General features: G+C 44.7%; 4 protein-coding genes across 6 annotated transcripts; 1 reads left to right on the forward strand and 3 right to left on the reverse strand.

The window, feature by feature from the left end:
- Positions 1-1659: 1659 nt before the first annotated feature.
- Positions 1660-4096, forward strand: BDCG_02910. 2 transcript variants are annotated; one of them, XM_045418486.1, is made up of 5 exons: positions 1660-2326; positions 2412-2627; positions 2726-3323; positions 3401-3558; positions 3636-4096. In XM_045418486.1, exons 1-4 carry the CDS (start codon positions 1997-1999, stop codon positions 3541-3543), a joined length of 1287 nt encoding a protein of 428 aa, XP_045280217.1. In that variant the 5' UTR covers positions 1660-1996; the 3' UTR covers positions 3544-3558; positions 3636-4096. The 2 variants fall into 2 exon arrangements, with proteins under 2 accessions (XP_045280217.1, XP_045275047.1); XM_045418485.1 differs by having other exon boundaries at positions 3401-4096.
- On the reverse strand, positions 3948-6779 carry BDCG_02911. Of its 2 annotated transcripts, XM_045418487.1 has the most exons (4): positions 6424-6779; positions 6196-6343; positions 5977-6113; positions 3948-5916 (listed from the first exon to the last, which is right to left on the reverse strand). In XM_045418487.1, the coding sequence occupies exons 1-4, from the start codon at positions 6575-6577 to the stop codon at positions 5396-5398; spliced, it is 960 nt and encodes a 319-aa protein (XP_045280218.1). In that variant the 5' UTR covers positions 6578-6779; the 3' UTR covers positions 3948-5395. The 2 variants fall into 2 exon arrangements, with proteins under 2 accessions (XP_045280218.1, XP_045280219.1); XM_045418488.1 differs by having other exon boundaries at positions 3985-6343.
- A 20-nt stretch (positions 6780-6799) lies between these two features.
- On the reverse strand, positions 6800-9742 carry BDCG_02912 (uncharacterized protein). Its single transcript, XM_045418489.1, has 2 exons — positions 9498-9742; positions 6800-9433 (listed from the first exon to the last, which is right to left on the reverse strand). Exons 1-2 carry the CDS (start codon positions 9501-9503, stop codon positions 8111-8113), a joined length of 1329 nt encoding a protein of 442 aa, XP_045275048.1. The 5' UTR covers positions 9504-9742; the 3' UTR covers positions 6800-8110.
- Positions 9743-10119: 377 nt separating this feature from the next.
- BDCG_02913 (ornithine carbamoyltransferase, mitochondrial) lies at positions 10120-11157 on the reverse strand (the record flags this gene model as incomplete). Its single annotated transcript, XM_045418490.1, has 1 exon — positions 10120-11157. One exon carries the CDS (start codon positions 11155-11157, stop codon positions 10120-10122), a length of 1038 nt encoding a protein of 345 aa, XP_045275049.1.
- Positions 11158-11605: the final 448 nt, after the last annotated feature.

Here is an 11605-nt window from a genome sequence, read left to right on the forward strand (position 1 = left end):
GCCGGGGATGGGCCAGATTAGGAAGGGCGGTACAACGGTGGGACTTGGCGTTGGTGTTTTGGAACATCAAAGATGGACAGGGTTTTCGCGGAGGTCGCTCCTCAGATATCTCCACAACTACAGATCGGGGATCTTCCAAAATCGAGAAGATTGGTGCATATGGCTAGGTCTCTTCACCTTACAATTTGTATGGCACTTTGGCCCGGGGTTGTGGTGTGGTAGGGGAGAACGGGGGATACTCCCACACAGGAGTTTTGAACAACGTCCGGTTCACGTTTGGCTGGATAACTCCACCACCACACAGGGTATGCGGTCGGCGATGGGGTCAGAATGCTCGTATGATCGAGGGCTTTTCGATGGATCTATCGGCGGGTTCTTATTCGAAAAATCGAGCGAGTTCGTGGTGGAGCGGTCACCCTGTCTGAACATGCTTATGATAACTGTATTAAATGCAGAAGTCTTCACACTGATACTTTCAGTATTCAGTGTCTGTGATATCTGAGTTCTTATTAGTACTGTGAGAGAATCTGTTAAAGAAGTATGAATATACTCAGTCAGCTGCACTCTCATAGTTATATATATTTTATATATTATATGTTAAATTGAATCTGACTTGTTTATTATTGTAGTTATTATTAAGAATTATTTATTTAAATATAATAATATAACTTTCAGCTGTGATAGCAGCTTTTTTTCAATCAGTGAAAGTGATGAGTCAGATATTAAAATAAGCTTGATTAATTTGTTATAGAATTAATATGATTAACTTAATACAGAATATAAAGTAGATGACTGAGTTATTTCAGCAGAGATCTGCTACTAATATCTTAAAGTCAGTAATAAAATCAATTATATATTAATTATACTGCATTTATAGAGAATTTATATATAATTCTGTAGTGAGAGCTGTATTGATTTCATAATAATTATTACACAGTCAGACTTTGAGAATTTCTCAGATAATGATATATATATTATTATTAATTTACATGTATTGAATATATTAATGAATTTTAAGAGCTAAGTAACTGATTATAAAGACTATTTTAGAGATGTCTGCAGCAATGAGATATTCTCTGATATTATTATTCATATCAAGTAGTTAAAAGTGTATGTCTGTAAATTCATTAAACATGTCAGATTCTTATAATTTAATCTTAATTAAATGAGATTGAGAGTTTAGTAGAGAGAGTTCACTAGCAGAGTATTCATTCAGAGTATCTAGATATTGAATAAGACAGATGTTTTCTTTCACCATTATGTGATTTTACTCAGCCAGTTGATTAACTTAATTGATGAGGCTTTGCATTTTGCAGGTGAGTGCTATGATGATAGAGTGAAAATTTTTGTGATTTTATAGCTGCAAGACTGTGGCTGATATTGTAGAGAAGAAGAATCAGTATATTAGAACTTGATTACATGAATATTGGGGTGGCAGCAGCTTCATATTAGGATGTAATATTACTGATTCTTGAAGAAGGGAACTAGATAGTAGAGAAGCAGGAAATGAGTATAAGATGCTGCGGCTTCTGTGGGTCACATGATGTGTATGTAAGCATGCCCTAAGCCCTAGGCCTTACAGCAGGAAGAGAATTTTTCCAATATATGTTGACGAGACCTTTTGGCTTCTCCAGCGAGCGATGTTAATAAGCCACAAAGCTAAGTTACATCTAAAAGGGGAATAAATACTCTTTATGGTTTTGGAGGCTCAGCTCTTCGGAGTTGCTCCTCCGCCTGATGGTGGCGAATCAGGATTACCAAAACGAGGTACATTTATTTAAATACAGTACGGAGTACATACGCCCCGTTGTCGTCGCGCTAAGCAGCCCATGGCCCCTTCGACCTTTTCATATTTGCAAGTTGCATCCGAGAAGGACGTCGTTCGTTGTCTAAATAAATAACTATCCAAAATATTGGCCACGGGGATGCGAATGAGTGTCCATTATCCTGATTTATCCGCCGACTTTCAGCCCCACGCCAGGGCAAACGCAAAGCAATGACAAGTATTAATATACCCCCATTCAGCAGCCCCAGTAAATCCAGCTACGGTGAATCGATAATATCCAATCTCAAGAAGAGATCCACCTTGTACGCCCTCGTGGCCTTATCGCTCCTCAATGTATTCCTCCTTACGAACACCCTCTATAGGGGCCGAAACTCGGTACAAAAGGATTCAACCAGACCAGCGCCGATATATCCTATTCGCCTACATGGGGATGCGAATGCAAATGCAACCGAGTTCGTAAAGCCTGAGAATATTGTCATTAGCGGCTTTGTGTTCTATGGTCGTCGGGATCGCGTCGAGGCGATGCACTGCTACGTGGAGGTATGAAGCACTTCTCCAGCGGAGAACTAGAATTGTGACATGATTCTTGGGATTTTTAGCTGACCGCGCGGCTGCTTGCAAACAGCGCAACTTGGTTGACAACAAGGGTTGGCTGGACGAAGTGCTATGGGTCGTCAATACCGAAAATGAGGATGATTTAAAGTATCTTGATGAAATACTGGCTAGATCTCGACGATACAAAAAGCTAGACCTTGGGAGAAAGGTTCGCGGTCCGGAGTTCAGACAAATCTGGAAGCATCTTGAACGGGGAAAGATATATGTTAAAATAGATGACGATGTGGTGAGTGGGAAGAAACCTATTTTTACACCTTGACTTCCAAGGGGAATTCCGCCAGGCCGGTAGCAATATTTCTAATCCTTTCCTCGCCTCCTCTATAGGTCTGGTTAGCCGACGATACCATTCCTCGAATAGTTGATCGAAAAATAAATCATCCCGATGATTTCGCCGTGTCAGCAAACATAATCAACAATCCCCCCTTGAGCTTCATCCATTACCATGTTGGCGCTCTCCACCCTTACTTCCCTGAATTGCTCGATGGCAAACCCTCCACAAAGCCCAGCGATAATAAATCATGGAAACCTTCCGATCATCCGGACTGGGAAGGCCCGGAGAAGTTTGAATGGGCCCTCGACGCAGCGCCTCCGGCTAAGGGCCATCGATGGTTACGTGTTAAAGATGACAAAGCCATCGTTCGAACACCAGTCACCCACCTCAAATATGAGGTATGGGGTGATACCTATACAAGCTGGGCCATCGCTGCCCAGCAACATTATTCGTTTTTAGAAAATTTGGAAAAAGATCAGCTTGACTTGTACAAGTTTAACCTTCCGTGGAACATGGATAATGAGCGAATAAGGATCAACGTCCTTGCTATTTGGGCCGACGATATACTCGACAGCGATATAGATACCTGGCCAAAGGAAAGAAGTGACGAAGAAATGGTTGTTATGGAGCTGCCTAAGATGTATAGTCGGCGTAGGTCTTGATTATTGCTTATTATCTGCCCTCCATATGAGAAAAAAAGAAAACAATAAAACTAACACCTTTTCTAGCCGTCACTATTGTGGGAGAAGCTCTAGCTGCCCATTTCAACTTCCAGCACCAACCCGGAGTGGCGGAAACCGATCTCTTGGACCGATATCGCATGCTTGCCAGAGAACGCGCGTGTCCTCAGAAGTCGAAGCCGGAGTCATAGATCTCCACATCAACGGTTAGAAATGCTGACAGAACTTTGGCCGCTCACTACCACACGCGCCCAGCTGACGCGATGCACACCACATCTTTCAGGTTTCCCCTTTACCCATTCTATGACATGCCATGGCTGCCCCCCCCCCGTTATCCTCCCTCCTGGTTGATCGCCAGGTTTGCCACAGACCCGACATCCGTCGACAGGACCGATGCAAAAAAGGAGAAGAGAGCGAAGTGGAAACTGGTTGAAGAATTTGAGTTTCCAACTCCATATTATTCTTTACTCTTTTTGCCGGAGCGAATTCGTATCCCGAATTACCTGGTCCCAGGGATATTGGTGCAGTTCAAATTTTTATGAATTTTTAAAATCGCCTTTTAATTGGAAATAGAACATTCGGGATTCAAAAAGAACTCGTTTTATATCTACTCATTGTAATTTATTTCTCTGTTTTTAACTTGGCCTTTTCCAACGATTATATAACTTTAGTTAGTCAACAAATATATATATTACACGTCTAAAATCTCTACAAAGGCCAGGGAGTATTTACATGGTAATGCCCCATTTTACCTGACGAATAAGTGGCCAAACAGTGAATACGTTCATCTCATGATGGGTATCGATTCAGGAAAGCCTTAAAGGATCAATGCATATCAAAATATCCGGATCATTGAATCCTCCGCGCTCCGTTGCTCCCCTTCCCGAGTTGACCACCCTAACTAAACCCGATTAAATTTGAGGTTAAACTCACTCCCATTCGTGGTGCTTGGTGACCTCAACTCATCAGTGCTACTATTAAATATTGATGCTTTGTTTTACCCTGCAAAATAGTAACATAAGTGGGTTAGATGCAGTCAAGGTAGGGAGGGAGGCGCGGAACAAAAAGGTAAGCAGGCCTATTTAATCCCATTTAGTGACCAGGACTGGAGCCAATAAAATAGGGTCGCTTGAACAAGACAACCAGTCCTCTTCCGCATGGGCCATGAATGAGCTTATTTATTTTGGACACTTCTTCCAATTCCCCCAGGCAAATGGCAACTATATGTCAAAAAGTCATACACTGGAAAAGGAAAGGGGAATATCATCAACATCCTCATCTTGTAAACATGCCTCAATGACTAATCTAGTTTGTGGTACTGAGAGCGAGAGTGCATTGCGAGTTACATTGATAATCAAGGAAGATAATAATATCAGCGTTGTCTGGCCTATACTCGTCGAAGAATTGTGAACAAGTATCGCCTTAAAAGGGTGAAAGTACGGCAAGCTGTAAGATGAGCTTGTTTGGAGTTTACGTTCCCCAACTGGGATGAGATGCATATTTTTACATTTCTTAGCTGGCAGCTGTAATTCCTTTGGCTCCAGTAGGTTCGACCGCGCTGTCTAATGTGTAATAGACGGGTCATCCAGCCATGGGAGAAAGGACTTGAATACAAAAGAGTAGGTTCGAGTACATATAAGTTATATTCAAGTCTGTTAGGGAATTAGACGTAGATACCCCCGTATTCGTTGAATTCCACCGTAGAGTTCAAAATGTCCTATCCCATCTTTGAATCAGGGCTATAGGGAAGAGATCATAAAGATAAATTAAATATTAGGAAACTGGTATGCGTGCACTTCACGTGTACCTGGAGACGTTCGAAATCCACAGAAACTAGCCGCAACTCAAATATTTTCAAAATATAGACGAGTTGTTTAGGAAATGGGAAGCAAGCGGTGCCCGATCGATCAATAACCGCTGCATATTCAAGCCTGGAGATCCTATACATATGCATGCTTCTATAATAACCCAGCCGTGTGCGAAGATTTATGGGGTATCAGGGATGCGCCAAGTAGAATTAAAAGAATAATGAACTTCTATCAACTAGCGGGGCGAGCTCACACAGGGGCTGATGGGGCTCGAGGCAGTGCTCACTTGGTGATATCGCTCCTCAACCACGGTGGGCAGTTCCTGCGCTGGCGAATACCTTTCGGAAGGACTGAGATCGTCGAACGCAATGAACCCGTCTCTTGACGTATGGCTTCGCTGCGAGCCGTGCCTTGGCACTCTTCTTCGAATGGGCGCCGATACAAGTCCGGTAGATCCCTCTGCTTCGTGTAATTTGCGCAGTGAAGTCTGTGACACTGATTTATTCCACTTACTACGGCCTAGTAAGAGTCCAAGAATGACTATCGCGATAAATAGGATCGTTCCAATAATTATACTGGATATCTTCGCTGCTTCTACTTTCTTTTCATCGGGGAATTTCTCGGAGAAGTCACCAGGCGACGGGGTCGCGATTTGAGTCCTTGTCGGTGTAATTGGAGTGGCCGGTATGCCGCCTGGGGATGTTTGCAGCGAACTCGAGTTTGTGGTCTCCCCGGGTGAAGTGGGTATAGTGGTATCTGGAAATTGGAAAGGGTGAGCCGCTGTTAATCTCTCATTCCGAGGCTGTGAAGCTATACCAGTAGACGTCGTTTGGGGAATTGCGAGATGACGATGAAGTGTCAACACCGGCCAATTCTTCCGACATTGAATATAGGTCACTGACGGAGCTACCATATGAAATGATTCGTAGACAGACATTGTAACGCAATGCGTGCTAGGAGAACGATAAGATAGTAGCGCATTGGTTAATACCGGTGGGGAAACTTTGGAGTCTTTGCGCGTGAAGTAGGGCATACCATTCGCTTGTATGATAGGGCCCCTCTATTATACCATCTCTACATTGCGTTGCGAGTGGGCATCGCGTAGTACTACTGGGGTGGCAGCAGTAGCCATAGATGCCTGATGTTCTGAAGTGGAGAGGCTGAGGGCAAGATACATTTTCGACTATAGAGCGATTCCGAGTTAAGCAGGCTGTGATTGTCGAACAAGTTCTCACTAGGCATTAAACGAAAGCTTATACATACCTGTGGTGCTGCCCTCGTGGTCACGAGTATAGTATCCTACTATAGTGGGCGGAATATCTGTGACAGTTGAAGTGATGGTGGAAGCATCCGCGATGAAATGGCTCAGAAAAAGAAGGGCAACGGAAGCTAATTGGGATGTACGCAAGCGGTCCATTGACCCATCTACTTCAGTTCATGAAGTATATAGATGGAAGTAAAATCAGCAATATCGAAAACATTGAATTCGCGCACGGCGATCAGTAGGAAAGAAAGAGAAGGGCGGCGGCGGTTGAACCTCGCGGTATATAAGAAAGGAGATTGTTTTCCAGGCTGGGTACGGAGTACCGTGACACAAATTGGCGAGGCACGCCCCATATTTTCTTTTTCTTTTTTTTTTAAAAAAAAAAAATAATAATAATAATAATAAGGAAACCAAGGGGCAGTAGCTATCTACTTTCGAGAGGCATATCTGTCACATGATGAATCGCTTTGAAGCACTCTGATTTTACTAGTTGGGGTGCTCTATTGGTAGCATCGGCCCTAGAAACAAGGGCCACATTGATAGGGACGGGCGGAATTCCCGCTCAGGCAAGTTTTGTCTTTACCTTCCATTATTTTGTCGCGGCGACCTGTATAGCATTGAGATTTGTTTGCTCGGGAGAGGTGGCCGGAACCATACTTGCATTGTGGATTTTCAACCTTTCACTCCCCGCAAAACGAGACAGCTTCGAATGGAAGGCTTAAATGAAAGGGATCTATCTCTCTTCCGCATCATCGGATGTGTAGGGAGACTATCTGGGCAGCTAGTATTCGGATTGACGAGAGCATGGAAGAGAGAAATAAACCGGGTTGGAAGCTTCATTGTTGAAGAGCCTTTTAAACGCCCGTGGTCCCGACTTCGAGCGTGGAGGTTGGACCAATCAAGCTGAGACTGGGGCAAGCATGTTGGTTTTCCGCTATTTGCTTTTTCCTTTTTCTTTCACTCGAAGCAAAGAATGATTGGCGTCCTGCATGAACATTATGGTGAATTGCTAAAGTACGGCCTTAATTCATTTGGGTACATACCCCGTGCATGCAATTTAATTTTGCAGATTCCGTGTCTTGTGGCACCGATTCGCTGTGAAAGTGGCACAGGAATTTACACAGGGGAAATGATGTGCGGTCATCGTTCAGACGCAAGTCAAAAGCCGAGTTTGTAAACGATGTTTTCAATGACGATGTCTAGGAAGCTTATTTTGAAATTGCGTGGGGCTTCTGTGAGAGAGCAGTCGATTTACGCCCGACCGTGCTTGACTGATGATTTATATGCTAGCGTACAAACTGCGGAAATAGGGATTGGAAGGCGAAAACTCTGGTACAATTTGTTGCTGATTCTAGATGATCAATTGGGGAGAGAGACTCCGTAACATAGCAAAAGTATTAAAGGTAAGAAATGTCTCAGCAGCGAGGAAGAAGCTGCATATGTATCGAGAAGGCGATCTTTTTGATCACACGTTATCTTCAATCTCCGATTTCATTGGTAACATAACCACGAAAGCAGACCTAAGACCGAAATCTGAATAGAGCAATAGCACCAGAGGTCTGATCTCTCAAACTACCCTGCTCCTAGAGAAAGATATTAAGCATAAATAGTCCGAAGTGGAGGTGTGATAAGTTCGAAAACGAGGGGTCAAAGAAAAATACAAAACAAAGAGGCTTCCCATACAGTTTAAAAAACGATGGTCTTCGCTACGCGAAGTAGCCAGCCAACATCAGACCATCCACCTTGATCACTTGGTATTTCTATAGGCATCGCCATCGAAATTTCGTCTTCCTTCTCCCGTTGTTGGTTGTCACTTTCCGTCTCCGAACTTTCATAGTACTGACTGGAACTGTTGTCCGGTTCTTCAACCAAAGTTTGATGTTGAATATCACCAAACTGACGAGGTTGACGGGAAGGTTCTGCGGGAACTGCGGGAATCTCATCTTCTACACTAAAAAGGGTCCATTCAACCAGACGATCTATCCAACTACCAAGGCCTAACCCTCGTTCACGAGTCAAACGTTGCATTTCCGCCTCGTCTACCTCCTCCTCTTCATCTGTTTCGGAATCCGAGAATTCTGAGGACGATGCCGAAAATGAGGAATCAAATGCGGAATTTCGTCGCGACACCGCCGGGTATCCGCCGTCATCGAAACTTCGCACTCCTCGCTGGCTCGGCGCTTTTGCCTGACCAAATGGCTGTGAGGACATCGCAGCCATTTCACTACGGACGGTCTCATCAACAAAGTCCGGCACGAGTCCTACAGCATCGTCGGATATTGAAGCGCGATCGTCAGGGCTTTGCTCTGCAAGGCCCGCTACCGTCATAGAAAGGTCTACTCGACTGCTAAATTTGCTGGAAACATGAGAGTTGGAGGGTCGCCGTGAAGAAGTAACAGGCGTTGATAGTCCAGATCTCTGTCTTCGGCCATGGCTATGACGTGAGTGATGACGAGAGTTGCGCCAAGGCTCGTTATCAGGAACGTCTTCTGAGACAAGGCTCGTTGAGCTATCTCGTTTCACGAGCCAGCTCTGGCCCTTTTCTTCCCGGGTGGAAGAGGATAACGCCAATCCAGCCCGCAAAAGCCACTCGGAGTCCTGACGCGTAGCCGTATTGCTTAGTTTTGGTCCTAGAGTAGTGTAACTTTTGGACCTGCGGTGATGGCGGGTATGCTCAGACTTTATTCTGTCTAAATTTGTATGGCTCATATGAGATAAGCTTGGAGTGGTTTTTCTTTTCGGGAGATTAGTATACGAGGTGTTACGAGAGAGTATCGGCGGCGTTGTGGGAACAGAGGCACTGGCAAGGTAAGACGATGTGGCACGATGAGAACTATATGAGAGTCGTCGGGAAGGGTCCGACCCATTGGGATTTGAATAATGGTAGTCGGAATCAAGTTCGTCATCATCATCAAGAGGGAATCTGGATGACAATGGCGCAAGTGAGATGTGACGCAGCGACGTATGAGAGCGGCGGGAGCGAAATGAGCTCGGTGAGTGAGGTAAAGACTTTGTTGAGGTTAGCAAACAATGAAAGTGCTAGTTGTAGAGAACACTGTCCAGCGTTACATACCTCCATAGTTACCAACCAAGAAGGTATAGAGCAAATAAGATATCACATTCACAAGCTTCATAAGCCTAACTGGCAAGGCCCTCGAGGCAAGAACACCGCCTTGGTGGATGATTGGAGGAATGGACTGTGGTATGAAGAAACTGGTAAACAGATTAGAACCAGTAGGTTAATTTATCAGTCTACCGAAGGTGAGAGCGTTGATATTTTAACAGAAGCGAGAGTCGAACATCCAGGTTGGAGGGATAATGATGTCGTTCATGTTCGGATCTGTGGCTCGTGCATGTGGCACAAGACAAAGTTCAGCCACTCAGCGCACGTGACGGATCAAATCGGCTTCAAACACATCCATGGATCCATTTTATTAGCTCACATATACTCTGTAGTATTCCGCGTCATTCATTTAGCCAGACTGACTGGAAGACGTTTATGGCAAAACAGAGACTAGCTTCGTCTCTAGCGACTACAGGTGAGAAACAGATCCTATGGACGTGGGATACAAAAGGTTGAGAAAGTCAAGTGGGTAGTTGGACCTATGTTACGTAGAAAGTTCCTCAACCGAGCAGTAATACAGACAGAAGTAGAGAAAGGGGCAAAGATTTTCTATTTCGAAGACTCGTCCTATTTATACGATCTGGCCCTTGTTGACTACAAACGCTTCCAATGCCGAAATAGCTGCCCACAGTCGATTTTCTGCTTCGGGGAATACTAGGGACCGACTCCTATCGTAGAACACTTCGTCACTCACCTCCTCGGGGTGTCGAGGTAGGCAGTGCATAAATCGCCAGCCTTCTTTGGCACCTCCACGCTTTGCCAGGTCAGAAGTGATCTGGAATCCTTCGAATGCTTTGATTCGCTTTGCTTTTTCATCTTCCTGTCCCATAGAGACCCACGTATCGGTCACAAGGACGTCTGCATCCTTGACAGCTTCCTCCGGAACGTTAGTGTGAGTAATGTTTCCTGGAGACTCGACTCCTACGCGAGCTTTTTTAATAAGGTCCTTAATATGCGCGGGCATTTCATAGCCCTTTGGTGTCGCGACGGCCAGATCGACGCCAAGTTTGGTAGCTCCGATTGCCATATCAAATAGAACATTGTTGGCATCTCCAACCCAGGCAATTTTTCGTCCCTCAAGACCTAGACTAGAATTGGATGGTGTAGAGTTTTGGGACGGCGGAAACGCTTCATGGATAGTCAAGAAGTCGGCAATGGCTTGCAACGGGTGGAACGTGTCGCAAAGAGCGTTGATAACAGGGACTGAAGAGTGTTTGGAGAGTTCTGCGATGTCGGAATGCGGGCCAACCCGGGCCACGATGCAGGATACCATGGAAGAGATCACTACGGATGTGTCATAAAGTGACTCATTCACGCCAAGCTGGATATCATCCTTCCCAAGAAACATCGGATGTCCGCCCATGGAGACCACTGCTGCTTCTGTTGACACGCGGGTTCGCGTACTTCGTTTGGAGAACATCATGGCGATAGTTTTGCAGGACAACGATCCGTGAAGAGAGTCCGGTATCGAGCCAGATTTCATGGCATTTTTATGTGCAGAGGCATTGCGGACAAGTGTTGTAAACTCAGAAGGGGTTAGGTCTGCGATGGAGAGCAGGTGGCGCGGGCCTGCGGCACTGGAGGAAGATTGTCGCAATTGCGAACCCATGTTGCGGAGAGTCCTGGCTGCATTGCGGGATAGCAACATGATCAAAACTAGTTAGAAGATTGAAGGAAATCTGTCGGGTTTTGGGGGATTGGTTTGGTGACTTGTAATGCGCCGCAGGGGATTGGAGAAGTGCTGTGTTGTGTGCTCTGTTATAAAAAAAATATATATATATATATAAAATAAAATAAAAATAAATAAGAATAAAAGAATTGAAAAACTAAAAGAATGCAGTTGCAAAATGGGAAAATACCGAATGTGAAAAAGAAGAGCTGAAAGAGTATCGATTGAGATCCTTTTTCAAAAGGGCTTGAAGCTAATTGATTTATATATTATATCGCAGGGAGAGCTGGCAGGGCGCTATCTTGCTGACCCTTGATCCTTGAACGGTGAGTTGGAGTTGGAGTCATAGAGATTCCCTCGGAAGACCGAAAGCGGTAGTCGAGCTACG

Source organism: Blastomyces dermatitidis (genome assembly GCF_000003525.1).
Source record: "Blastomyces dermatitidis ER-3 genomic scaffold supercont1.3, whole genome shotgun sequence".
NCBI classification, from domain to species: Eukaryota; Fungi; Ascomycota; class Eurotiomycetes; order Onygenales; family Ajellomycetaceae; genus Blastomyces; species Blastomyces dermatitidis.

Coding starts and splice junctions, on each gene's coding strand:
- BDCG_02910 (XM_045418485.1), top strand. CDS start 1,997: ATGACAAGTATTAATATACCCCCATTCAGCAGCCCCAGTAAATCCAGC. Junction 2,628..2,725: donor TTAAAATAGATGACGATGTG/GTGAGTGGGAAG, acceptor CCTCCTCTATAG/GTCTGGTTAGCCGACGATAC. Junction 3,324..3,400: donor GCCTAAGATGTATAGTCGGC/GTAGGTCTTGAT, acceptor CACCTTTTCTAG/CCGTCACTATTGTGGGAGAA.
- BDCG_02911 (XM_045418487.1), bottom strand. CDS start 6,577: ATGGACCGCTTGCGTACATCCCAATTAGCTTCCGTTGCCCTTCTTTTT. Junction 6,344..6,423: donor CCACGAGGGCAGCACCACAG/GTATGTATAAGC, acceptor ATCGCTCTATAG/TCGAAAATGTATCTTGCCCT. Junction 6,114..6,195: donor CCCTATCATACAAGCGAATG/GTATGCCCTACT, acceptor TCGTTCTCCTAG/CACGCATTGCGTTACAATGT.